Source organism: Gambusia affinis, linkage group LG24 (assembly GCF_019740435.1).
Source record: "Gambusia affinis linkage group LG24, SWU_Gaff_1.0, whole genome shotgun sequence".
NCBI lineage: Eukaryota > Metazoa > Chordata > Actinopteri > Cyprinodontiformes > Poeciliidae > Gambusia > Gambusia affinis.
Window position 1 is genome coordinate 12314076 of NC_057891.1, and position 27911 is coordinate 12341986.

At 40.5% G+C, this 27911-nt stretch overlaps 3 protein-coding genes across 35 annotated transcripts; all 3 read left to right on the forward strand.

Annotated features, from left to right (window-relative positions):
* The first annotated feature begins 153 nt into the window (after positions 1-153).
* tmem237b (transmembrane protein 237b) lies at positions 154-6418 on the forward strand. 3 transcript variants are annotated; one of them, XM_044110229.1, is made up of 14 exons: positions 154-338; positions 542-577; positions 2432-2463; positions 2554-2567; positions 2649-2717; positions 2808-2936; positions 3016-3109; positions 3188-3345; positions 4258-4390; positions 4480-4671; positions 5460-5533; positions 5621-5708; positions 5795-5916; positions 6003-6418. In XM_044110229.1, exons 1-14 carry the CDS (start codon positions 318-320, stop codon positions 6065-6067), a joined length of 1227 nt encoding a protein of 408 aa, XP_043966164.1. In that variant the 5' UTR covers positions 154-317; the 3' UTR covers positions 6068-6418. The 3 variants fall into 3 exon arrangements, with proteins under 3 accessions (XP_043966164.1, XP_043966165.1, XP_043966163.1); XM_044110230.1 differs by having other exon boundaries at positions 5656-5708; XM_044110228.1 differs by having other exon boundaries at positions 5460-5708.
* Positions 6419-6611: 193 nt separating this feature from the next.
* LOC122827382 (cytochrome P450 20A1) lies at positions 6612-11307 on the forward strand. The gene is made up of 13 exons (XM_044110227.1): positions 6612-6947; positions 7411-7460; positions 7747-7913; positions 7991-8136; positions 8210-8377; positions 8475-8553; positions 9208-9320; positions 9403-9457; positions 9558-9678; positions 9776-9887; positions 9967-10031; positions 10258-10347; positions 10434-11307. The coding sequence occupies exons 1-13, from the start codon at positions 6876-6878 to the stop codon at positions 10585-10587; spliced, it is 1392 nt and encodes a 463-aa protein (XP_043966162.1). The 5' UTR covers positions 6612-6875; the 3' UTR covers positions 10588-11307.
* Positions 11308-11641: 334 nt separating this feature from the next.
* abi2b (abl-interactor 2b) lies at positions 11642-26674 on the forward strand. 31 transcript variants are annotated; one of them, XM_044110240.1, is made up of 12 exons: positions 11642-11827; positions 14942-15109; positions 15198-15374; positions 16199-16216; positions 17224-17327; positions 19500-19646; positions 21200-21327; positions 21504-21710; positions 22973-23143; positions 23811-23897; positions 24234-24419; positions 24713-26674. In XM_044110240.1, the coding sequence occupies exons 1-12, from the start codon at positions 11711-11713 to the stop codon at positions 24886-24888; spliced, it is 1686 nt and encodes a 561-aa protein (XP_043966175.1). In that variant the 5' UTR covers positions 11642-11710; the 3' UTR covers positions 24889-26674. The 31 variants fall into 31 exon arrangements, with proteins under 31 accessions (XP_043966175.1, XP_043966177.1, XP_043966176.1 ...); XM_044110242.1 differs by having other exon boundaries at positions 23814-23897; XM_044110241.1 differs by having other exon boundaries at positions 21203-21327.
* The last annotated feature ends 1237 nt before the right edge of the window (positions 26675-27911 follow it).

Genomic DNA, 27911 nt, shown 5'->3' on the forward strand with positions numbered 1-27911 from the left:
TAAAAGAGTTAAATGTGTGAATACTTTTGTGACTGATTAAAGTGTATTTATATCCGTGCAGAAATGTATTAACTTGGACACTTTGTTGTGCGTTTCTAATTTTAACTTTTTGAACGTATGCGTTTATTTTGACATTTTGACGTGTTACTTCCTGTCACTTCGTAACATCCGGTTAAGTAAGGTAGCTCAGTGACTGTAAACAACACAGCGTTAACTCGGTTTCTAACTGTCTTGTGTGTTGAAAATGTCCGGTTATATTGATGAGAATGTGACCAGGAAGTCGTTTCGTTGAAGGGTTTTAGGTGAAAAGCCCGAGAATGGACGGGGGAGACGGTAAAGTAAGTACTTATCAATATGTAGCAGATGAATAACGGTTCTTTTAAGTCGAAGTGTTCTCACATCTCAATGCAGAATGAAATGATTCATATCACAAGGAGCCACCCATTCATACTTGTATTCAGGCACACACTCCATCCATTTTCTTCTTTGCTGTTTTAAAAAAAATATCCTATAACTTGTATCTTTTTCTGTTACTTTGCAGAGTATAAAGTTCAGGGAGCTACCGCCCCTTCCTAAGGTAAGTGAACTCACTTATCTGTTAGGGTTCCATTATTACTGTGTAGAAAGTCAGAGCTGATTTAAGGTGGTGGAGTGGGATAATATAAGAGGCTAGCTCTAAGGCTACGGTTCTGTAGGGTTCAATAAAGTCTATAAAACTTTAATCATTTTATAATTGGACCTTTAGATACAGTTTAACTAGTAATAATAGGACAAATTGAATTTAGTTGCTTTTTTATTTATTCTTCTGTTGCATTTCTTTTAAAAGGTGCTGGCAGTGTCTATTAAGGCAGGCTGTTGGAGTTCTGGTAGAGTTCAGAGGTTATTTCTTTCAGTCGACTTGCATTTTAAACTATGTAGACAAAAAAACAAACAAAAAAAACGAGTTTAAATACATCTTTAATGTGGAGGCTAAAAACTTTCAAATTAAAACGCCGCATTTTTTTTTTTTAATAAATTTGTTGTTATTTAGCAAATTAAAAGAAAAAGAACGAAAGAATTGATTTTATTCTTGGGTTACATTTTTTTATTGTGTACCAATCACCAGGTTTGCAATTTAGTAAATAAGTATATATTTATCTGATCATTTAAATAAACTTAGGAATGCACAAATAAAAAACGTACATAATTTTTATCTTTTAGTAATATTTTAAATACATATAAACAATAAAATGTGCATTTATTACATAGATGTAAAGAATGCATAATTGTTTCGGCATTATCATTAATAATTGAAATATTTTATAGTCCTATGTTGCGTTTCCTCACTGTTTTAACTTTTATTTGAATTAATTGTACCCATGAAAGAAGACAGTGGGAGGAGCTAAGACTGTGCAGGTTATCCAATCAGATGCTGGGGACTATTAAGGACCCCCACTGAGTTTTATTGCATGGCAGACCCTAGTGCAGAAAACCTTAAATTATTAAATTAATAATTCTATATAATTGTAGTACATATTGATATCAAGTATTAGTTGATGGTGTTGAAATAAAATACTGTTTTTTAATAAACTGACACATCCATATAGTTACAGATTGGTCAGATCTCATTTAATTAGTTTTTACTAATACCACATAAGCAAAAGATTTTTTTTTAAACTATTTATTTGTTGGATGGTGACAGGCTTAGCCACAGTTTGCATGTTCGCCACCAGAATAAAATGCGAAAAGCTGCGAACTTAGCTTTAAAGAACGTGCATTTATTGACGCAGAACAAAGCAAAAATAATGAATAAAAGCTGCAAAAACTCGAAAGGTTTAAAAGTTGATGTTTTCCTAATGACAAAGTGCCGCAGCGCCGTCAATAAAGACAAACCAAATCCCTCCAAAGCTCACTTCTCGATCATCACAAACAGCCACTCTTATGATGCTCCAAGTCTTTTGTAAAAGGTTTAAATCGTTTGACCTCTGCTCCCAACTAATCCTCCGTCTTGGGAGATTTAGCTCAGGATTTATCTCTCAGGATGTCACATGTGGCTTCGCTTCGCTCTGAGTTGTATTCTTGACCGAAATGGCCAGAAAAACCACGGTAAGGTTTTTGTTATCTCAGCCGTTTGTTTCAGGCGTTGCTACTTCCAACGTGTTCTGCTGTACAAGTATTAAAACCACACCGGTTCAGATGTTACGTAAATGAACTACTTATCATGTGGTTGCTCCGTTTAGTGAGCAGCCACTAACTGTGGTGGAGATATCATTTTTTTTTTTTTTTCTTAAAGACTTGGATAAGTATTTTTGGAGATAGCTCCAAAAATCTGCACTATCTCTTTAAGGCCTGCTCTTTGTTTGATTACGAGTAATATTATATTGGTAAAAAAAAAAAAAAGACTAAATAATTAGAGATAATTATTTTCATGCTTGCGTTTTTGTCTCCATAGCGAGGGCAGCGAGCCCTTCCCACCATGTCGAGGTAGGAAAACTTTTCCTCTTTAACAGCTTCTTTGTTAAAAATGAGAAAAATAATAAAACTTTCTCTTTTTTTGTCGTTGTTTCATTCAAGCCAAGACACAGCAGGTGGGTCCAGTTTTTTTTTTTTTCAGAAGCCACATTGTTGATTTATTTCTGTTTCTAAATTCAAATGAAAAACGTCAACAGATTTTCCAGCCCCGAAACGGAAAAAGAAGAAGCCAAGAAGGGACGCAAATGGCGAAGGAGATGTGGACGGTAAGGAGTGGAGGTTAAAAACCGGAACCCGCCCAAAAAAAAAACAAAGAACAAACAGCGTTCTTTGTTTGAATCATTATGTTTCTTCAGATCAGGAAATGGAGATGGGAGGGCTCGACAGCCGGAGAGCGTCTGAGGTCGGAGATCACCTGACACTCGAAGCCACAACAGATGCTCCGACGCAGAGGAAGCGGAAGAAGAAGAAAGCCATATCCACAGGTGAAACCACTCCGCTTTCCTTTGGATGCTTTTTCAAAAGTACGGTCGCGGTTTTAAGCTCATCCTGTCTCGACTCCAGATCTGGAAGACAACCAGGCCGACCTGATCAACGGAGACACAGGAGATCAGACCACCGACGGGGAAGAAGTGGTGAAGAAAACCAAAAAGAAAAAGTAAGACAAACAAAGAAAAATAACAAAATTAGAGTGAAGAAAACAACAACAACGAAAATGTGTGTTTCTCGTGTTCAGGAGGTCGAAGGTCGCGGAGTCGCCGCTTCCTGACGAGTTTTGTGTCGAAGAGGACGACATCATCAACGACAGCTGTTCGCCGATCCCCCAGCAGGCCCTGTTCTCAGCGCCGCAGGGTCAGAGCCAGCCGGTCGGGAAGCTGTTCGTAGAGAGAACCAGTGAGTTCATCACACCGATAGTTACCTACAGTAAAGTACTGAACTTAACACTTGTATTACAGGCTACATGAGGAATCAAATAAAACCCGTATGTTCATGATATCATAAGTAATAAATTATGTTTTAGAAACAATATAAATCTAAAAGTTTAAGATACTCCATTAAATTTACAATAATGAAAGTTTAGAGTGGAATAAGCTTGTTGTTTTTTTTGTTTTTTTTAACTCCTCACTGCCTGAAAACGTAATTATTATTATTATTTTTTTTTTCTGTTCGTTTCTCTCACAAACACTAGGAAATGCTCAGGGGGGGAAAAAAAATTAAAATTGAATTACGGACATTTTGTTACATGAATAGAATGATGCCATTACAAGAATAATGAATAATAATGACCTTGATATCATACGACATCAAGGTGAAATAATACCAGAACAAAGTGATAATAAAAAACGGGAAAAAGTCGTAATGATGCGGAAAAAAAAAGTCACAATAAGATGAGAATAAAGTCGCATGACAAAAAGTCATGTTATGAGAATAAAGTCGTAATAACGTAAGAAAAGAGTTTTAAAAATATGTAAATAAAGTTAAAATTACTGTATGAAGTTATAATTATACGACAATACAGTCATAACAATACAAAGATCTGCTTTCCTTAAGGTAACTTTTTTCCTAGTAATTTTGTGACTTTCTTCTGCCAATATGGCGTCTTCATTCTAATATCGACTTTAGGAAGTGGAAAAAAAAAAAAGAAAAAAGGTTCAGTAATTTATTTATTGAAAATCTTCAGGTTCCGACCAAAAGCTAACCCGTGAGTGAAGCCGTCAAATCAGAGATGTCTCTGTGGAAAAGGTTGATGACTTTGAGGTTGTTTTTTCTTCTTCTTCTTTTTCTTACTGTTGTGTTGACACGCAGAGCGGTTCCAGGCCGCCGAGCGATCCGACTGGAGGACGACGGGGGAGCAGATGGACGGCATGGCCGAGCTGCAGCACATGCCGCCGCTCTGGACCACCAGAGACGTTTCCGTCCGAGTCCACGAAGGCTTCAGGTGAGGCGGCGGAAACCCTGAGAGCGTCACCTCTCCTGTATCCTCCTCAATGTTTCTCCTCCGTTTATTTTATTTTATTTTATTTTTAGGGTGTTTGGTCTGTTCTGTCACGGCTTCCTGGCCGGATACGCCGTGTGGAACGTGGTGGTGGTCTACATGCTGGCCGGGCAGCACCTCACCGCTCTGCGCAACCTGCTGGAGCAGTACCACGGCCTGGCCTACCCCTCACAGGCCCTGCTCTACATGCTGCTGGCCATCTGCACCGTCGCCTCCTTCGACAGGTGATCCAGGAGGAATCCCTTTCAAAATAAGAGTCTACACTTTACAGAAAGTCAGATGAGTCACTTAAGAAAATATCTTTTATCAAAAAATGCTTTTATTCCCAGGATTCGAGGATTCTTCCTGTGCCGACTGTATATGTTACAATATGTTATACAGAAAAATGAAGGAAAGTTCCTTTTTTAGAGGAGAATAATTTAAATATTTGGAAATAACTTTTTCACCATGTTAGCAATTTCTTCTTTTTTTTTTCTTATCTTTTTATTTGAAAAAAGCCAACTTCACTTTACTGTCATATCTCATGAAACAGTTTTAAAAACAAAGATTAGAGAGAGAAAAAAATGAAACAGCATTTTGCAAATGAATTTATTTTTTTGGGGGGCGGGGCAATTTCTCTCAAAAGTCAAAACTTTTGGACTTTTGAAATTTCCACATTTTCTTTCTAGAAAATCTCTGAGATTAACCTCAAAATTTCTGCATTTGTTTCCCCCCCCCAACACGTCTGACTTTTCGAACCCATAGATGTCTTGGTTTTTGCTGGAAAATTTCTGAGATTAATCACAATATTTCTGAATCTTTTTTTTTTTTTCTTCTGTCTACAAACTGTCCTGATGCGCCGTCATACAAGCATGAACCAGTTCAAAAAATGAACTGCTACACTTCAACTAGAACCACATGTTTTGATCAGATTAGGAACAATCTGTCCAGATGGCTCTGACGCACACCAAAATATGAACATACTCCTCAAAATTAATGATTTATGTTTTTGCTTTTGCTTTTCTGTTGTCAGGGTGAACCTGGCTAAAGGTCCAGTGGCTCTGCGGCAGTTCATCACTCTGGATCCAGTGGCTCTGGCTTCGTTCTGTAAATCCACACCCATCCAGACATTATTGATCCTTGTTTCTGTTTGCTTTAATCCCACACTCTGTTTTGTTTTCCCCCCACACACAGTGTATTTCTCTGCATTGATTCTTTCTCTGAGCCAGCAGATGACCAGCGATCGGATCAACCTTTACGCGTCCTCCAACGCAACGATATGGTGCGGCGGCTCAGATAATCCTGATGTTACGAAGCAAACATAAAGGCCAGGATTACATTCCTCGGTTTCATCTGTCCCTGCTGCAGGCCTCAAGGGTCGGAGCACCAGATCCTCCACCCGTGGGTGACCATCAACCTGGTGGTGGCTCTGCTGGTGGGCTTGGCGTGGATCTTTATCGCCACCAGGCCGGAGACGGACTACACCGAGGGTGAGAAAGAAAGACAACGTTGGGAAACTGTTAGAATTCCAGTGAAATCACAGATTATGTCGTTTTTGTTTTTTTTTTTGCTTTAGGTTATCTGAGGGCGATGGAGGTTGAGCCGGCAAGGCCGGAGGACAAATCAGAAATTACTGGCTGAAAAAAAAAAAAAAAAGGAGCAACTGTTAATCTCTTTTTGCTACAGCTTTGTTGACATCTTTGATTGTATTAGAAACATTTTTTTTTTGTTGTTGTATTTTTCAAATGTGCTAGTCTCTTAAAATATAGAGTTTAAAGTAATCCAATGATGGCTCTTCTTTATGTCTGATAAAATATGACATTTATGAAATGAAATCCACTGAACAGCAGAAGTTCAGATGCATTTTCTGGGATCATTGAAATAAAAACAACTAACATGTTTTTTAACTATTATTATTTATTTACTCACTATAAGAATTAAAGCTCTATCATAGTGAAAGCAGACAAAACTTACAATGTTTAAAATTACATTTTTTTTTTATTTACAAATATAAACTGAGGTGGGTAGGTTAAATTTATTACAACTTTACTTTCGTAACATTCTGATTTCGTTCTAGTTATTTTATTCTATTTTATTTGTGTGGCCCTAATACGCCATCGTATAGGGATCAAAGACTCATTTCAAGATCAAGATTTTAAGTTGAAATATTTTAATTTGTACAAATAAAAATTTTATGGGTTTTCGATTATTTTCATTAAGACAAAAGTATTATTAGTAAAAAGTAAATTCGACAAAAATTGTTCAAGTGTCAAGATAAAAAAAAAAATCCGTAAACTTCCATAAACCCATACAGGCACTCGATTACTTTGGTCTTCTTGCTGCGGCTAGGCAGTGTAGTCGCACACAGATATGCAACGTTGACGTGGTAACTGCCAACATTGGGACGCAAACTTCCAAACATACACGGATAAAAGGTAACAGCGCGGTCATGTTGGACTTTGCCATCTTCGCGGTCACGTTTGTCATCATTTTGGTCGGAGCTGTTCTCTATTTGTACCCGGTAAGCCCCAGATAGCTCGAAGTTAGTTAGCATTTAGCAGGCTGCTATCCTTAGGGCAAACTGCAAACACAAAACACTCGATTTTAAATCATTAAATCAGATTTTTGCAAATTGCGATGGGTAATGTGTAACAGTTTTATAAATCCAGACATTGTTAATGTTACCTCATAATCGGCATTCATTTTATTCAACTCTCTACAAATGTAGTGCATAAAGCCACAGTTTTCTGAGTTATGGTTTGCGTCAAAAAGGTGAAACACGCGTAGATATAAACATTTTAAAGCTTGAAAGTGTATAATTTCTTCGCCGAGTTTTAGAAAGCACACATATCTGCTTGCATGATAAATTGTGTGTCTTAAAAAGCTTGGACTCACTTAAACGGCTTAAATAGGCTTAAAATGGACAACATTCAAATGGAAATCGCCGTGATATGTTCACTTGATCCTTATAAACATGTTTTCAGTCTTCCAGAAGGGTCTCTGGCGTCCCTGGTCTGTACCCCACAGATGAGAAGTAAGTTATATTTAGTTTCGTACATATTATTAATTACGCTCTTCTGTTCTTATCAAAATATGCATATTTAAACAAATTGAAAAGTACGTTTTTGTGTTTTCCATTTTGCTAATTTGCTACATAATCATATTACAGAGTTAGTCATGGACAACTACTTAACTGTATGAAACAGCGCATTTATATGTATGTTTACTTATTTGTAGAGTTGACTGTTCTGAAGGCAGCTGCATAAACAGAAAAATGTTCAATCTTTGATGTCGTTTTGCTTCTTCTTTCCATTCTTTAGGGATGGAAACTTGCAGGACATCATCAACCAAGGCAGCCTGCACGAGTTCCTTGTTAACCTGCATCAGGAGTTTGGATCCGTGGCGTCCTTCTGGTTCGGTGGGCGGCCGGTGGTCAGCCTGGGTTCTGTGGACCAACTCAAGCAGCACATCAACCCCAATCACACCAGTAAGGACGTCACACTCAAACTGAGGGTCTTTTGTCCATGTGAATACCTAAACTCTTCACATTTTTCTGATTTTCAGCCGACTCCTTTGAGACCATGTTGAAGTCGCTGCTCGGATACCCCCCGGGGATGGGAGGTGGGCCCAACGAGTCAGTGGTTAGAAAGAAATTATATGAAGGCGCCATCAATAACAGCCTGAAGAACAACTTCCCAGTCATGCTCAAGGTTCGTCCGGATCTCTTTAAATGAGGCTCGCCTCAAATCAAAAGAGACCCGCTGATCAGGAAGTTCTGTCCAGGTGGCGGAGGAACTTGTGGGAAAGTGGAAGTCGTTCCCGGAGGCTCAGCACATCCCGCTGTGTGCCCACCTGCTGGGTCTGGCCCTGAAGACCGTCACCCAGCTGGGTCTGGGCGAGCGCTTCAAAGACGACGCCGAAATCATCGCCTTCCGCAAGAACCACGACGCGGTGAGAATCGTTTGAGGGTTTTTTTTCTTTTTCTTCTTCTTCCTTTTGTTTTTCTTTTTAGTCAAAATTAACAAAGTGTTTGTTCTGATTCTGCCAGATCTGGTCTGAAATTGGGAAGGGCTACATGGACGGCTCCATGGAGAAGAGCTCCAGTAGAAAAGCTCATTACGAGAAGGGTGAGTTCAATCATTGAACTCTGTTACGATCTACGGTCAGTCTGTGATGCTGTTTTGGCAAAACTTTTGATTGACTCCTTGTACAAAAATTAGGACGCCAACATCTGTGAATCCTCTATAAGTTTGGGGCTTCCTGATTCGCCCCCATTCTGGTAAACTTGAACAGAAAAACTAATTAAAGCACGCTGTTTGAGTAGGAATGCTGACGTTTGGCAGTCTTGCATTGTTGATAAAATTCACAAAAAATTGAACAAATAGCCAAAACAGCAACATGTTGTTTATAGTTGTTGTGTTTTAGGAGCCCTATTTTGCTAAAATGAGACTTTATGTTAAAAAAATGTGAAAACATATCACAATGTAATCATCCTCTGGTACTTTTTGATGGGTTTGAATCTAAATTCAACTCTGAGAATCTCATTAATTTTGTTGTCAATCCATGCACATAAGAGAGGTTTGGAGACATCTAGTGGCAGAGTTGGGAACTACAGCTATGTACATTTCCTCATCTTCAAAACCAGGAGGACGATTTAGACGCAGGATTGGATCTGTTCATTTTTTCTTTCTTTGCAGGATTTTACATTTTATTTTTATTGTTTTTGGATCTTTTTCTTCATGTTTTAACCATTAATGTTTTTTTTAAAACCCTTTGATCAGCTCTGTCAGAGATGGAATCCGTGCTTCTGTCAGTGGTGAAGGAGTGGAAGGCCCAGAGGAAACAGACAGCGTTTGTGGATGCTCTTCTTCAGTCCAGTCTCACAGAACGACAGGTGGAGTCTTTGATTGCTTTTTTTTTTTTTTTTTAACTTGAACTGATGAGAACCTTATGAAATTATACATTTTTTGTATTAGGTCATGGAGGATTGCATGGTCTTCACTCTGGCTGGATGTGTCATCACTGCTAACTGTAAGCGAGGAATTATCCTCAAAGTGAACTCGTAGCAGAAATGACTGCTTTGCCTCACAAGAAAGTATCCAAAATGAAAAATGCCGTTTTGTTTCGGCAGTGTGCATCTGGGCGCTTCACTTCCTGTCCACATCCAAAGAAATCCAAGACAAACTCTACCAGGAGTTACAAGACGTTTTGGGTTCTGATCCGGTTTCCCTAGACAAGATTCCTCAGCTCAGGTGAGATCTGTTCCATTCCAGGTTTAGTATCATCCTTCGTATGTAGGCTGCTTAAGAGAAACAGGTGCTGAGTTTAATCTTATCTCTCTTGGGGAAGATACTGCCAGCAGGTTCTGAATGAGACGGTACGGACCGCCAAGCTGACCCCCGTAGCTGCTCGACTTCAGGAAGTGGAGGGCAAAGTCGATCAACATGTGATCCCTAAAGAGGTATCAACTTTCTTCAGGTGTCCAGCTTGTGGCCACAATAGGAGGAAGTAACAGTAACGTTTCATGTTTTCACTTTCAGACTTTGGTAATCTACGCCCTGGGAGTAGTCCTTCAGGATGCAGACACATGGAGCTCCCCCTACAGGTTGAAATATCTCTGATTCTTAATATGAAAAAAAAAACTGAGTACAACTTTGCTGCATCCAAGTGACCAGTAATGATCTTAGAGAAGCAACTTGTCAATCTGTTAAAAATTCAGGGATCATTTCCAAATTATTTTAAAGTCGATCGTTTTACAGCAGAGAAGAGTACTAAGTGGAAATCTTTTAGGAAGATTATTGCAAACCAAACATTTTTCTTATATTTATCAGGTTTGATCCAGATCGATTTGAGGAAGAACCTGCGAGGAAGAGTTTCTGCCTACTTGGGTTCTCAGGGAATCAAACGTGTCCGGAACTCAGGTAGTTTCACATTTTTATGACTAAGCTTTTGTCAGAGGATTGTGGTTTAATAATTGGCTAAATTGTTTTGGGTTTTTTTTGGTTAGGTTTGCTTACACTGTAGCTACGGTCCTTCTCAGCACGTTGGTGCGACAGCTGAAGCTTCACCAGCTGGAAGATCAAGTGGCAGAAGTCAAATCTGAGCTGGTGTCCACACCCAAGGATGAAACCTGGATCACCGTCAGCAGTAGAAAAATCTGAAAAAACTCTACAAGAGCCCAGCAACTAAAGCATCATGCTCTTAGAAAACAATCGATTTGAGTGAGAATTTACCAGCAAAGTATTACAGTTGTGGTTTAAAATGAAGCTCGTAATTGAACCTGTTGTAAGGACCAGAGACTTTCAGGACATTTCTAACCTGCAGCCAAATACATTTCTACTTCATAAATGGGTGAGCTCTAAAGGCAAGAGCTTTGAAGTTTTATTTGGAAAGGAGCACACTGTAATAAACGCTGCCATCTAGTGGCTTTCCGAAATTTGGTCGATCTGTTCTTGAGCAAGAAATTGTATCTTTGTCAACGATAATGTAAATCATCTGTGGAGAAGATAAATAACTGTATATTTTCAGCTCTTCCTTTTTCTAGATCCACAAATTAAGCCACTTTTTTTTGTCTTAGTTTTTTTTTGTTTTTTTTTTTAACTGGACTCATGTCTTTTTAGTAGTAGAAATATGACTTTCCACAGTTGTCCTATTTTGTAACTATTTAATTTTGTCAAAATTAATACAAAATCGTTTTTAAATCAGTAGAAAATACCTTAAAACATTTTTTTTAAGCATGATTTATTTTTGGCAGATGTTTATAATATTGGTAATGTTAATTTTCATCACTGCCTTAGGCCAAATATTAGAGCCTTAAAGCATTTGGATATTTCATTTCACTTTTTAAGGCCTCTTGTGTAATAAATTTGAACAGAAAATATTGTTTTTGCTGTTGTCTGTTATTTAATTTTACGAAATATTCGTCTATTAATGGATTTGCAAAAGTATCTTCTAATAAATTTACTCCGCCTGCTTTTTGCTTGATTATTACAAGCGTACACAAATATGAAGTGTCGTGAACTGCACATTTTTACAAGTCGGGGAACTGCGTTGCAACTCAAACTTATTACCCAATATTTAAACATCAATGGTAGTTTATAAGAAAGATATAGAATTAAAAACGATTCATTTTGCATAGTCCATCTCCGTGTGTCAGTGGAAACTTCTATTTTAAACATAATTCATCGTGGGAAGCCCTGCTTCTGGGACAGCCCTTCCAGTACCACACGCGGCCGCTGGCGGCGCTGCCGAGCCCTGCATCCCGCTCTGCCAAAAGATGTGAAAATGGCGGAGCTACAAATGCTTCTGGAAGAGGAAATTCCAGCAGGACGAGGCGCTCTTCTAGACAGTTTCACCAACTTGGAAAGAGTAGCAGAATACTGCGAAAGCAACTATGTCCAGGTATGTTATTATAATGCATTTTTTGGTTCAGGTTTAACACGGGCATCCCTGGCTGGGCGAGCTGATGCTAGGCTAACTATTGCTAGCGCTGTTTTATAGCTTTCCTCTGCTAAGGCGAAAATGAGGCACTCTCAGGGCGTCTGGTTTGAAACTAAGTCAACAAGTGGTGTGTTTATTTAAGTCTTATTAACCTTATTAACATGTACAACTATTAGCTTTACATTTTCAACAACGTTATGGTGGGTGTGTGTGTGTGTGTGCTGTAGCTCCGCAGGTCACTAGCTAGCCACTTTCCCTCATCACCAAAGGTTGGAATAAAACAATAAGAACGATAAATGGGCCGTGAAATCAATCGTCGCGATCAGGGAGATTAGGCAGCTATCGATGAAGGATATCTAGTCTGACTAATCTCTGCTGAGCTGTGGTTGGCAGCAGATGAACCGCTGTGATCACACGACTACACCGCTGATTTAAGATGCAATGCAGAACCTTTAAATATATTTAAATTAGTCTTTAAAAGGCTCCTAATCCCCCCCCCCCCCCTCTATATCTTAATGCTCATATGGCTGTTGCTTTATTGGTATACTCATATTGCAGCAGATATGCATCACAGTAATGAAAGTGAACGGATGGGGTGGGGGACCGACAGCTCACACAGAGACCAATTTCTTTCTTCTTCTTCTTTGTTTTTTGGTTCTTTATCATGGTTTGGCCTCCCAATTGTATCATTCCGAGGACTGCTAGACGTCCAAACCTACCTTAAATTAAAGATGCAGGAGTTTCCAGTCTAATATTGTAGCATTTATATCTGCTTGAGACGGACAGAAAGATTTGACGAGGTGTGATGGTGAAATCCTGACCTGATCAGGTCTGACCCGGTCGTCCTGGAGACGAGGGGCGTGGCTATCCAGCTGTTTGTCCATGCTGCCTGGTCAGACAGCTGCTATCCCTTTCAAGTTGCTGTGACAGGAGTGTTAGTCAGGAGAATACTATTAGGATGTGTCACATCTTCCTCTGGATGTGGGCCAGGTTTCTAGTAACACCAGGGAATGTAGTCATGAAACTCGGGAGCTCTCCACAGAAATGCCGTCGGACGTCTGCAGAGAGAGGATGCAGAAATGACATCCAGATTCTGAACATATTCACACAGTTTTAGATTAATGTCAAAAATACCGTTTTGACTATTTCCACTTGTTGTGTTTTGCTTTGACGTACATCTCATAAAATTAACCCTTAGAAATTGCCTGCAGACTGCAGTTCTTTTTGGCCTACTTACAACCCATTTTTCATTATGACATTATTATTGTTGTTATTATTATTATTATTAGTAGAATTGACTTTTCTTTTCTATCAGCTTCGGTGGTGGAGGAGACTTTCTATGCGACGTATTGACCTAAGCCTGTCACAATACACAATTAAAAGAGCTCGATGATTTATGTTTTATTTGTGATTTCAGTTGCGTGGGTTTTTAATTCTGCTTTATTTACTTGCTGTTGTATTTCTGCCTTGTTTCATGCCAGACTCACACAGCCTCTCCCCTCCGCCGCAAACAGTTCAAATTAGTTTAGCAAACCAAAAACCTGTAGATTGTCTTCAGGTTTTGGAACTTTTCTACTTATTTTTTTATTTTTTTTATTTTTTATTTTGATATTACCTAATTCTATATTTTTTAATACATCTAATATGCAGTTGAAACATCTATTCTGTTTTCATCTCCACTTTATTACCAGAGTTAATTTCCCCTCAGTGCATTATAAGCCTGGCGGGCCTCCAGGTTTAACTTTGTTTATTTATTTTAGTTTGTTTTCTGTTTAATGTCTGCCACTTTTAAGACGTTATAGTTGCTACATAGTAATACGTTTCCAGTTTCCTGTCAACCTTTGAAAAACTTTAACTCTGGTCGTTGGCAGGTTTTCTCGTTTTAAGGGGTATCAGTAACATTTGGTTCTTGCAACAGCTGTCTAGTTTTAAATGGAAAGGTGGCATCCAGTGGATTTGTGTGAACAGATGTGACTGAGACAAACTGATTTTATGCTCCCAGTGTAGCAGAATAATGTTCCCCAAAGTAATTAAGACGTGGAAGCTAAGATTAGCTGCCGCGGTGGCCCCTTTTTCTAGAGCTCTGTCCTGGCAGGGACAAATCCTCGTCATATTAGTAGATTTTTGTTGTTGTGTGAATTAGAACATTGTCCCACGTGTTAATGAAAGTCACGAAAGCCTCATTTATTCCTAGAAAACGATGTTCTTGTGCCCCATAGACAGATGACAATGGCATTAAGACAAAAATTAAAACGAAAAAAATCTGAACGATTTTCTGCATTTAAAAGTGAAAGTGACGATAATTAGGTGGCGCACCAATAATTCAGTCCCAGTTTTCTTAATTTTGAGATTTTAATCAGTCGATATTATAATACCAACTTTGTTGCTATATTTAGTAAGTATTCAGACCAAATAAATCTGTATCGGAATCGGTAGCCAAGGCTTTTTAAAGATTAGTGATTGGCCATAAAACTGCAACCAGTGCACTCTTAAAACTTAAATAAAAAATAAAAAAAAGATATAGTTTGTCTAAAGTGCAGAAATTGTGTATTTTTTTTGTTTCTTTTTATTTAATAGCTAACTATAGAGTACAACAAGCTAATATTACCAAGTTTGTTATTGTTTTAGTCACTTTTCAAAAAAGTACCTTAAAAAAAAAACAACAATTCTATCAGAAATACTTCCACTGGCATCAGATTTTCTAAAATCTGATGCCAGATTTTCTTGGCATCAGATTTTTTTTTTTTAGTCTTCTTAGAAATAAGAGTTGTAACTTTTAACCCCCTGTTGACATTTAAACCTCATATTTCTCCAAGTCGAGTCGTTTCACATGTTTCTGCCGACGTTTGTCCAGAAAATGTTTATACAGGCAAGTTAAGTTTTCCACATTTAAAAAAAAAAAATAATAAAATAAAATCTGTGCTACATTTCCTGAGCTCTTGCTCAAGAAACTCACATCAGAAGGTTCTCATTCAGAGCTCCACTGAGAGTTCTTCTAGGTTATCTAATCCATTGTTTTTGTTCCGTCTTCAATGGAAATTTTAACACATAACGTCTAAATGCATGTTTGTTCAGTCTCCAGACAAGCAGAGGGCGCTGGAGGAGACCAAGAACTACACTACTCAGTCCCTGGCCAGCGTTGCCTACCTGATCAACACGCTGGCCAACAATGTGCTGCAAATGCTTGACATCCAGGCGTCGCAGCTGCGCCGCATGGAGTCCTCCATCAACCACATCTCGCAGGTACAGGCGGGTCACAAAAACGCGTTCGCAGCTGGAGATCGGGTTCTGTGGTTTAATTACTCAACCGTTCCTGCCTCACGTCCCGCAGACGGTGGACATCCACAAAGAGAAAGTAGCGCGGCGAGAGATCGGCATCCTCACCACCAACAAGAACACCTCGCGCACGCACAAGATCATCGCCCCGGCCAACCCCGAGAGGCCCGTCCGCTACATCCGCAAACCCATCGACTACAGCCTGCTGGACGACATGGGCCACGGAGTCAAGGTGCTCCCTGTTTTTTCCTCCTGTAATCTTCGGAATGCTCTTGGAAAACCAAAACTAACTAAAAGGAACTCGTGTCGTTCGATCAAATGCGCTTTGAGGCGATTTGAATCTTTTTTTTGTTTATTTTTTACTTTATTGGTCATCTTGAGAGATGAATAGAAAACAAACAAAACAAAAAAAGATTCATATCACGTAATTCTGTCAAAATCTCCATTTGACATGAAATAACATTAAGTCTGGAATTTTGCTCTGAAAATGTGTAGGAATCCTGATGAACTTCGATTTTCTTTTCTAACAATGTTAAACAAGGACATGGCAGTTGTTTCTGTGTGAAAACATGTCAAATATAAAATGAAGTTCAATTTTACAACATTTTATCCAACTAAAAATTTTTTGTTGATGCCAAAAAAAGACATAAAAAGGTCAAACATAAGAGAGCTCTCGGGTTTCACTGCATTTCAGAGTGAAGTAATGGAAGGAAAAAAATCAATAAGTGTCTTTTTTTTTTTTTTTTTTTGCCAGGAAACTAAATCTAAAGTCTGTCACCTGCTGCTGGCAACAGATTTCTGTCCTGCTATTTTCTCAAAATAATAACATATTAAAAGCGGTTTATTCTGGAAAGTGTCTGTGTCTTTGTTTTCCCAGAAATGGGGAAACAAAGACACAGGAGATCAAATTCCTCGGATCTGAACAATTTTACTATTTTCAGCCTTTCAGAAAACCAACTTTACTGTTCTTTCTCCAGCTAACCCCCTGATTTCTTCCCCTCTCTCTCTGTTTCTGTCTTAATGCTTGCCAAAATGTCTCTTTGTTGTCAACTCTAGTGGCTGCAAAGGTTCAAGGTAAGAATTCCAAAGTAAAAGCCTGAAATGAGGTGGGGATTGTTTTTGCTTTCGGGGTGTCGGTGGATTGGGTTGAACTGCAACGGGAGTGGCTTTTGTTTCTGTTTTTGTTTTCTTTCTTTCTTTCTTTCTTTCTTTCTTTCTTTCTTTCTTTCTCTCTTTCTTTCTTTCTTTCTTTCTTTCTTTCTTTCTTTCTTTCTTTCTTTCTTTCTTTCTTTCTTTCTCTCTTTCTCTCTTTCTTTCTTTCTTTCTTTCTTTCTTTCTTTCTTTCTTTCTTTCTTTCTTTCTTTCTTTCTTTCTTTCTTTCTTTCTTTCTTTCTTTCTTTCTTTCTTTCTTTCTTTCTTTCGGTTTTAATCACCTTATTTATTCATAATCAGGTAAGATGACAGTAGAAAGTGGAAACTGCTAAAACGACATAAATTCGTTCTGTGACAAATCTGCTAAAATTTCACTCCATCCGTCGATTGCTGTGTTAAACTCTTTCAAGTCTTAAAATGCTTGCTCAAAGAGCTTTTTAAGGCTGGAATGAAAATTGGTTGCTGGGGTAACAGGAAACCAGGATAGAAAAAGAAAAAGAAAGAAAGATACTTCCTCCCAATCTTCAGGTAACGGTTGTCTTCTGGTTAAGAACCACGATGGATTCATTTCCCTCAGTGTAACAACTCTTCATGACAGACTGCAAAAAAACTCCCTGGATTCCCACCGAAAAAAAAAACTCCCTGGATTCCCACCGAAAAAAAAAAACTCCCTGGATTCCCATCGAAAAAAAAAAACTCCCTGGATTCCCATCGAAAGTCCTCCATCATCGATCATCCTGTCGTCTCCTGTTCTCCAGCTATTTAGCTGCGGATTTCCTGCTCTGTTCCTGGTAGACCAAAAAGAGAAACTACCAGCAAATGTTCTGAAATTTGGTTGTTGCTTCCTGTGGTTGATGCCGTTGCTGTTTTTATGTTTTTAAGTGCTACAGCTAACCAACAGCTGCTCACACCTCTGTCCTGCCACACAGGCCAGCGCTCAGAACATGAAAACCGGAGGAGGCGTCCTCCCTCGCACCAACCCCCCCACACAGAAGCCCCCCAGTCCGCCTATGTCAGGGAAAGGGACTCTTGGGTATGTAAGCTACAGCGGTTTGTTTGTTTTGCTTTTTGAATCTTTTTTTTTTTTGGTGGGAGTTGAACTGTGCTTTACTTTCAGAACAGGTTGGAGCGGGATTAACGACACTGAAGCTCGTCTGACATTATTGGCCTTTCTCGGGTCATCATTAATTAAACACCGACATGCATTAATAATAGCTGCGTGGAGAACTAACACTTCACTCACACTGCATCTGTGATGTGGAAATGTATAGTCAGACATTTTATCTCTCTTTTTGTACCTAGAAATGTGTCTTAACAGTAGAGTAGTAGCTTGTCAAATATTCCTTTGTGGTGTTGGACAGATTCTTACTTGGGACTCGATGGCATCACTGTTTGTTTTTTTTTCCTTTTTCTTTTGGTGTAACTTAAGATAAAAACAGTAAAAATGTCGGTAAATGATCTTTGCAGATTTTGAAGTATGGCCCAGACATCTGGAAGAATGGAAAAGATTCTTCTCTTTGTGCATTTTGGTTTCATGTTAAGTTATTAAACTAGTGTAGGATGTGTTCAAAGGTGATAAAGAAGAGATCAGTTCTTGTATTATGAGTCTAATCAAACATTTCTTCACTTAGAGAATGTTTTTGGAGGAACGGTTGATATTTTTGAATGAAAACTCCTTCTTTCTTGGTGGAAGAAGCAGCTGAAGGTGGCACATTTCGCTGCTCCTAACTTTGTGTTTGTTTCGTCTCTGCGCGTGAAAAGAAGCTTGTACCCTGCAGTTGTTTGTTGAGAGGTCCGGTGTGTCCACACCTTCATATTGACCCACAGAGGTGTGTGTGTGTGTGTGTGTGTGTGTGTGTGTGTGTGGCCCTTCAAGATGCATATCGATCATCCATGATGCACCAAAGCTTGTGAAAAATCTCCTCAGATTTTTATTTCTTTTGGAACATTTATTTTCCACCTTTTCGTTTGTGTGACCACTCCAAGCTGCTACGCATCCCTCATAAAAAAAAAATAATAATAATAAAAGAAAAAAAAAATGTTCCTGCCATCCAAACGCAGAGAGAGTCTCTGATCACTGAATCTTTGTTTCCTCATGTTGAAAACTCATCAGAGCTGCTGTTGGACTAAAGATTCGACTGTTTTTGCTCACAAGCGAAGCAAAAGACACAATTTGGTTGCGTCTTTTAAATAATAGTAATAATAATAAAAAGCCTGGTGAGAGAGTAACTCATTCACTGTTTCAGCATTTTGAATTATTTTTCATTAGAAGGAAAAGTGCACTTAACCAGGATTAGCTTAAAGAATTGTTAAAAGTTATTTAAGAGAAAATAAACTTCAATTAGTAGAGACAGCAGATATTTACAAGCATTATATTTAAAAGGAAAATAAAAAAAAAATCTCCCCCTCGGATCAGATGTTGGGTCGGACACGAAGCTTATTGAAGGACACCCAAATGTTTGACCCAATAGTTTAGTTGAATTTTGGAGCGTTTGCTCTGACGGAACCGGTGGAACTGGGTCGGGTTTGTAGGCCGTCCTGCTCATACAGACCTCTTCAGAGATTTCTTCTAAGAATCTCTTTAATAGCGTAAAATAGAGACTACCTCTTTTTTTTTTATATATATATATATAAAATCACCAACCATTATTGTCTCCTGACAATTTATGCAACATAAAAACATCATTTTAGCTTCCGCCAATGTACCAATTCATGGCTTTTATAAAGGTGAGTTTCACTTAAAGAAAAACTGTAAACCATGATAATTCAGGCGGCAAGAAAATAAATAGAATATTGTCCCACGAAGCGGAAAGTCAGGTGTAACGGCAGAAGCAGATGTTTTTAACACAAAAAGTTAAAAACAGTAAGATTAACAACACACTGACCCAAACTGCCGTTAATTATTGCTAATAATTGCTTCGCTCACAGACCAGGAAGCTAACTCTTCCAGATGCTTCAGTCGTTTCCAACGCTCACCAGAGAATCTTTAGTTCATCAAAACCGTTTCTGTCTGATCCCGACTGAGAAGGAAGAACTCCACCAACAGCAGTCGCCTCACCTGTTTACCATCTGTCATGTCATTTTCTTTAAGTTTGCACTTTGTTTCTTCTTCCCCTTCCTCCCCCCCAACACTCACCCTTGAATGCATCCCCCTTCACCCACCCCTGGATTCCTCCTAACCCTCACCCCCCCCCCCCCCTCACAGGCGCCACTCCCCCTTCCGGACACTCGAGCCGGTGCGTCCTCCCGTTGTCCCTAACGACTACGTCTCGAGCCCGACGCGCAACACGGCGCCCCCCCAGCAGAGCCCCGCACACACTGCATCCGTTAATCAGAGGAACCGCACATACAGGTACCCCCTCGCCCCTCCTTCTGCTTCCCAGCATGCCTCTGTACTCTTAAACGTTAAACAAGCCTCCTTTCTACCCCCCGCCCCCGCCCGCTGCCAGCTTCTAAAAACCTTTCTTCTTCTCTGAAGCGGCTCTCCGCAAAAAATCTTCTTGATGAGCTTTTGTCCTTCCAGACGCTCTCTTGTGAAACTCCTGTCTGCTCTGAGGAGAAACACAAACACAGTTTGAATCTGTGTGCCCATCTGTTGCTCACAAACTATTCCAGTCTGTAAAGACGAGAAAATCTCCCCCCCTCCAACCCTCCCCCGACTCTCCTCTGAATTTCTCTCCATCTGCATCTCCTCATCTCTCAGTAGCTGCTTTTCCATCGCAAATCTGCGCAAACGTCAAAAAACCGACACAATTTTGCAATCGAGGTGTGTCCATTAAATGAGTAATTAAGTGAATATCACGTGAGTAAGTTTCCTTATGCGATAAGTCATTAAAAACCATGGCAACGAAACAAAAACAAACCATCTTCCCTCCACTTCCTGTTGTCGTCTTTGTCGATTTCACCAGTAGAAACATCCAGCTGTTGATCATCAGTCATGTGATGCGAAAAAAGTGTTGATGTTGCAGTTTTGTGGCACACATCTGTTTCCATACGCTTGAAAAAACCACCAAAAACATTTTTACAGAAAAACAAGTTTTTTTTGTTTTTTTTTTTTGGTTTATTTTTAACCTTGGTGTTTCTATTAAGCAACCTTATTTTTCTAATCTCAGGCGGCTGATGGAGACGCAGCTACTGAGCAAGTAATTGCACAATTTGCTTAATGGAAAGGCGTTAATTAAAAATAAAATTCTCGCTGATTGGTGAAAGGTTTTGGCATTAGGATGAGGTGGGTTCATTTTGCAAAACTGAAAGTCTCATGATCAACAACTGGATGTTGCCACTGGTGCAGAACATGAAGAATACAACAGGAAGTACATGAAGAATGATGTTACTGCGTGAACAAACTTAATCACGTGTGATTTTTTTTTTTAATACAGTTTTCTTATTTATTACAAACACCACAATTACAAAATAGTGTTTTTTTTAACATTTGCATTAATATTGTCAAGAGTTTTGCATACATTTGTAATGGAAACGCAGCTCTTCACCATCTTCCTGTTTCACACTCTCATGTTTGCGCGCGCGCGTTTGTGTGTGTGTGTGTGTGTGTGTGTGTGTCTTCTGTTGCTACTGCGTCTCCTGTGTTGTCTGTGCTTATTCAGGCGTCCAGCTGCTTTATTTATCTAACTTGTCAGTCATTTCAGAGGCTCACACTAACACGTCGATGCTTCTTGAGGGGGCCATTTGAAGAGAATGTGGACAAACTTTTTGCCTCTTATTGTTGTGTTGAAATGACTAAATCTGAGTTGAATAATTACACAATTAATTGCTTAAATGATGATTTGATTTGTCACAAATATGTTTGCGTAAAGAAGAAAACAAGCCGGAGTGTGCATTGTTTGTGTCTGTGTGTGTGTGTGTGTGTGTGTGTGTGTGTTTTGACACGTCTTGCCGCCTCGTCAGCAGCAGTGGGAGCAGCGGAGGAAGCCACCCCAGCAGCAGTCGCAGCAGCAGCCGAGAGAACAGCGGCAGTGGCAGCGTGGGCGTGCCCATCGCCGTGCCGACACCTGCCCCGCCCACAGTATTCCCAGGTAACCCTGGGCATCCTTTAACCTCCTCGGCCGGAAACTAACTGAACTAATCCGAGCGTCTGGTTATACTTCAGATCTGCTGTACTTCCCCTCCCTCACCTGTCTTTTTTTGTTTCCTTCCTTCCTTCATTCCTTTCTTCCTTCCTGACCTGTAACCCCCCACTTTTACCCATCAGGTTCAGCCCCTCTCCCACCTAACACGGCCAAATCTCCCCCTAACACTGCCACCACCCCCGGGCCACCTCCTTCTGTCCTAGACGGCCCACAACAGGCCCCTAACCCCTCTGTAGAGATCCCGCCTGTGCCCCCACCCCCTCCTCAGCTCCCTGCCTCCATGGCCCCCTCAGGCACCGGCCCCACTTCTTATGGCAACCCCGCACAAGGTGAGTGGGAGAAGCTCACCCTGCACGCCCCCACCCTTCATCCCACCGCCCCATACTTGGTACGTCCATGTCTGTCTTGTAAACGTTCCTCACTGCTATCAAAGAGTCGCTGGGTTTTCTCTGGATGTTGTCCGGTGTGTTTGTGTCTAGAGGTCAGAAACAAACGCACCGAGATGCAACTTGCTCTTTATTATGTAGTAATGTCTTTTTTTTAAGCTTTACATCATGGTTTAATGTTATTCCCCCATCAGAACATACCTGGAGTGTTTCCTTTTTTCCCCCCTTATGTTTGAGAAATCTTTTAATCTCCCATGGCAACCATTCAGCTGTGTAAACCGCCTGGGGCAACCAAGCTTTGAAATGCAGCTCCTCCTCAAAGCCTCAGTTTCCAAGCTTCCAAGCTGTGACTCCCCCACTCGGCTCCTTCAGACTAGCCAGGAGCAATTAGCAAACAACTGTGAACAACTTCTCAGTGAAACCCGGAGAAAAATGTTGTTTAAAGGTTTAATAGAGGAGCGGCGTTGTGATGACGTCCTGAAGGCGGAGTTTCAGAAGAAGCAGGAGCTTCTTAAAGAGACAGAAGCCCAATTTCAAGGCATTAAATCATGAAATCAAATGTCTTTTAAAGCTAGATAGATAAATCTTTATTGTCATTGTCACAAGAACAACAAAATTTAAAGGGGCAGTATCAGGCACATATTGCCATATAAAAATATTCCATATATTAAATATGATAGTAACAACTTCCACACAGAAGAGTGTTGAAATACACCTAGAAATATGCAAAGAAGTTGCGGCTCAGTCTAATCACTTCATTTCTGAGCGTTTGTCAGCGTTTGTAGCCCCTCAGATGTCCCATCATCCTCCTCACTGCGTCTGGTGAGACGTTGTGTTGTTCTGATGTAAAATGCACGAACCGTCTTTTCTCTTTTGTCCCCGTTTGTTTTCTGTTTGTTGTATTTAGCTTTTTTACCTCTCCTGCTGGTGCCCTAAAAGGCAGATTCTTGACTTTTCTCATCTCAAACATCATGAATCATTTAGGTTTTCCTTCAGAGTCATTTGAATTTCTGTCTATGTATATAAGATAAATAACAGATGGCATATATTTAGTTTAATATAACTTAATCATACGGTATTTAATTAGCACCTAGCATCTGTTTGTAAGTTGTTTAAATGTTGCAGAATTAGCCAAGTGTTAATGTTTGTAATTTCTTTCACCAACTGAGGAGTCTCTGCTGCCCCCTGCTGTCGTCTGTCGATAGGTGCGCCTCAGTTCTACAGCATGAACCGCCCGGCGCAGCAGCAGCCCCAGAACCCCCAGGTCGGGGGGTCTCTGCCGTTCCGCCGGCCCTCGTCGGTCACGGGCCAGCCCAACACGGCCCACCACAACCAGAGCCAGCTCAACGGGGGGCCGCACTTCGCCCAGAACCAAGGTAACACAGAACGGGTCCAAACTCGCTTCGTCACAAAACTCCCAGGCATTTTTATTAGGGTTTCATGGGACAAAGCAGCACATAACTGTGGTAGAGGATTAGATATTGTTGCATACAATTTTTTAGTCTTTAGAACGTTTATAAAATCATCTGTCCTTTTCCTTCTACGTAACATTTATGACTGAGGTGAGCTACTTAAAATACAAGACTTTGTAGGAGGGGCTTTTCCATTTCTGCTGCTTGACACAAATAAAGCTTTTATTTCCATTTGTCCTTCTTTACTTTCTATATTGAAGCTTTTAGCTTGTAGAGGAAACTGATCTCTGGCTTGTTTCTCTTTTATTAAATCATTTCCTGTCCGACTCTGATGCTTCGTATCGACATCAGTCACTCTTTCACTTAGTTTTTTTTTTTTTCTTATTGCAATATTTTGTCCTGTGTTCTCTGCCAGAAATTGTCAACTTGATAAAGAGCTTTTTATGTTCTCCTTTCAAATGTATTCACTTTACCAACACTGAAATTGAGATAGCAAACATCAAATGAATATTCGGAGACTCTACTTTTTCTGTGGAGCCTCTGCTCCTCTTTCTCTGATCTTTAACTCTGTTGTGCTTCTCTTGTATTCTCTAACCTCCTGCTGGTGTCTCATTGTGTGTACTGGTGCTAGCAGGCCCACACGCGCCCCCTCCCCCATCCATGCAGATCACCCCGCAGCTGCCTCTCATGGGCTTTGTGGCCCGAGTTCAGGAGACTAGTAAGTAGCGTTTTAGCGCCTTGCTCCCTCTACGTGACCTTGGCTTCCTCATCGGCTGCTGTCTGTCTCTGTTTCTTGCTGTCCTGTCCACCAACATTCAGACTAAAACTGCAGGAATTAAGTTTGAGACGTTAAAAGTGAATTTGGGATAGCTGCGGGTTTCTGTGGCATGTCACTGTGGAATTATTCTTTTATTTTCCATGCATCATATTTGTGTCTATGTCAGCATGTCTCTTTTTGAACCCGCATGGCACCTTTGTGTTTACGTCCTGAACCCTTCAGCGTTTTCTCGGTCGCCTCTTTCCTTCAACATGAGTCGCCTGGCGTTCCCTGTAGTTTCAGACGTGCCGCCTCCACCGCCGCCCTCTGACGAGCCGGTGTTCGAAGAGCCCACCCCTCCCCCTCCTCCGCCCGAGGACTATGAGGATGAGGAGGAGGAAGAGGAGTCGGCGGTGGTGGAGTACACCGACCCCTACGCCGAGGAAGACCCACCATGGGCCCCACGCAACTACCTGGAGAAAGGTTTGTGTTCTTTTTTTAATTTTTTTATCTGAGTTTATTTTGTTTCGGATACGTTTTTATGTTCCAAAACTGAACTTTGACCTCCTGAAGCAAGGAGAGCATCCACCTCTTCTCATTTCTTCTCAATGCTACTGAAATTTGAATTTGCTTCAAAGCTGGAAAACCAAACAGTTTCAATGAACTTGAATGTTTGTTCTGGGATATTTAACAGCAGTCAAATATCCCAACTCCCCCAGAAGCTGTTTTCCGATGTTCAAATCTACGCTTTGTACGTCTTTGTTCCCTCGCCTCAGTGGTGGCCATTTACGACTACAGCCGCGACAAAGAAGACGAGCTGTCCTTCCAGGAGGGCGCCATCATCTACGTGATCAAGAAGAACGACGACGGCTGGTTTGAGGGAGTGATGAACGGGACCACGGGTCTCTTCCCCGGTAACTATGTGGAATCCATCATGCACTACGCCGACTGAGCAGCCCTCCTCTGATCGGAGCGGGCGGAGACGTGGATCAGACGGAGCACGACCTCCATCCGAGCGAAGCCGTTGTAAAGCACACGACAAACTGAGGTCATTCTTTCGACATAGTTGTCGCCATTGTAAAACAACCACTGCTCTAGATATATCCTCCCTTGTAATGTTTCTTTCTTTCTTTGACCAAACAGGAGTGTTAAGTTATGAAGCCACTACAGTTTGTTTTTTTGGGTTTTTTTTCCGTTTTGTTGTTGTTTACCAAGTCGCCCTTACTTTAAACAATATTTATTTGTAGTCGAAGAAAGGGCTGGAGGAAAATGCCTTCATGTGTAGATTTCTCCTCAACACTCCAGAGACAACAAGATCCTCAATAAGTGGGGGAGGGGGGAGGGGGTTGGGTTTCCAGATTTCCAGTCGGGTACCTCAGGGACGGTGCCAAAGCTGAGCAAGACAAGCACACAGGATGTCTTAACGTGACGTCTGTAGGCAAAACGAGTGCTTTAGGTGAGAGTTCGGATCGTTTTCTGCAAAGTTTCATTTGACGAAACGCAACGTTTCAGGCAGGCGGGTCGATTCGTGCTTCACTTCGCAAGCCGGCGTGCGATTTCCGAAGAGAAGGAATCCTCATCCAGCCCTGGAATAACGCGTGTTTTTTGGAAGGGGAGCATTTTATTTTTCTTTCTTTTCTTTTTTTTTTTATGGTTTTGCTTGCAGAGCGTCGGACTGCATGTTTTCTTTCCTATTGATTACCGTCTTAATATTTTCAGATATGGTGTGGTTTGGTTTTTCTATATTCGCCCTCTTACTCAGACGACGACGTCATCTCTCGGTCATCTCTCGGTCATCTCTCGGTCATCTCTCGGTCATCTCTCGGTCATCTCTCGGTCATCTCTCGGTCATCTCTCAGACGCTTGTGCCATATTGAAGTGTGTGTTGCTGTTCAGAGGTTATCAATCACTTCATTCGCAATAAAAGTCGCCGGTGGGGGTTTGAGGGACTGGTACTAAAATGCAAAACTTTCTCAGCTTCTCCCCCCCTGAGTCGTTTCAAATCGAAAGCACATACGTTTGTAATAAAAAAAAACAAAAAAAGGTGTAGAAGAAGAAATAATATAACTGTGAGATGTATTATGTCCTCACGGATGGACTTGTCGAATATGAAAAGAAGCCAGCTGTCGCGTTGAAATGGTTTTAGCGGCCATACTGAGCAAAAAAAATAAATAAAATTCACTTGTCCTCCGTATAGTTCAATACGCTTGGCCGTTGGGTGTTTCCACCATGTCAGGATCTTTATTTTTTATTTTAAATGGAGAAAAAAAAAAAACAGAAATAAGTGGGTCTGTATGTGAGTCTTGCATGCCATTGTTCTGATCTGTAAACCTACATGGCGAGATCACCCATTTCTAAGAAAAAGACGAGCCGCCCTGACCAGTAACAACCAGCCTCATCCAAAGAGACTGTCTAACTTCAAGCCCACGTCCGAGGAGTCGCTCTCTGACCTGAAAGTAGCCATCATTACGTCACCCGTGGACCATTATGTGCAAGCTGCTAGTGAATCCAGCAGGCGGGATATTTACGTAACACTACATAGATGACACTAAACGGTCAAAACTTACATGTAAGGCCTTTGGCCTGCAGGATTCACAACCTTCTGGAGTCACGGATGTCCCTTAGGACGTCAGGTTAACAGTCCATAATGCCATTGTGTTGCACAGTCAAAGTTGAATTGCAGAAGTATCATATTTGTAAAATCATGAGAACAAAGACAATAAAGTTATTAAGATTTACTGGTGCGCACGTGTCTATTTTTGTGGCTCAGATTTAAGGAGGTTGATTGTAAACATGGTTCTGGGGTGAAGTTAGCTGGTTTGGCTAATTAAGGATGAGCAGCTTTCGCTTTGTAAATCTCATTCCCTCTACATGTGAAGCTTGTTGCTGAGGTCTAAAAATCAACCACTGTCTTCTCTCCTGTGAGAAAGGTTTGACTGTTTCAGGCACTTAAAAGTCACCAATGTGTATTTTTTCGGTTTGGCCACTAGATGGGGCTGTGGCCCAAGTATTGCTGGATTTCAGATTACGTAATGCAAACGTCACGCAAAAAGGAAATGGAGCCTGTTTACTTCTGTTAATCCAAGTTCAAGATGCCTGTTCTAATAGAGAGAAAGATCAATGTTTCGTGTTCCCGACGTAGTTGAACACAAGGGAGTTGGATTTAAAAATACGTGTCGAAGAAGGACGAGAAAAGTGGATCAACAATCTACGGATAAAAGCAGGAGTTGCAGAAACTAACAACGCCGGAGTTTGCAGCGACCACTTTCCAACAGGTAGGAATGGCGTCGTTTAAATTGTATTTTCAGATACTTTGGACAGTTACTTAGAAAGACGGGCGTGTGTAAGGTAAAATATATTTTTACGCCCTAGCTTCGTTGTTCCCGGAAAAGGTTTTGAGTGCTACTGTTGTTAGCAGCTAGCTTAGTGCGCAGCAGGTGACGTAGATTCCCAAGATTGGCACCCTACTGTGTGACCATTTCCAGAAGGACCTCGCTACAGTAAACAGAAAGGGGCGGGGACGGACCACTGTCAGTCTCATACCTTATGTGGTAAAGGGGACCACTGCACTGCGGAAGTGAAGGGGGTGCTATTTCATATATTATCCGCGGTCTCCCGTTTTATTTTATTTTGAAATCTGGGGAAAACATTCATCTTCAGGAAGGAGTTCCACTGTCGTCTCTTTTATTTACTAAAGCGCAACTTAGTTTTCTAGCAAATTCTGTAGCTTTCTGTGTACTTTTTTTTTTTTTTTTCTGTGTGCTCCTTAGTTGCATTTTTCGGGTTTGCTACTGGGGGTAGTAACACGAGTAACTAAATTGAATTAAAATCCCTCAAAGTCTTCATTGTTTACTGCTAATTCCGCTATCATTGGCTCAGTAAAAGGTAAATTCTCCAATAAAACACCATTTTCACTTTCTTAAGGATGTAGGGCTAATTAAATTACATAAACGAGATCTAAAAGTCATTCCAGTT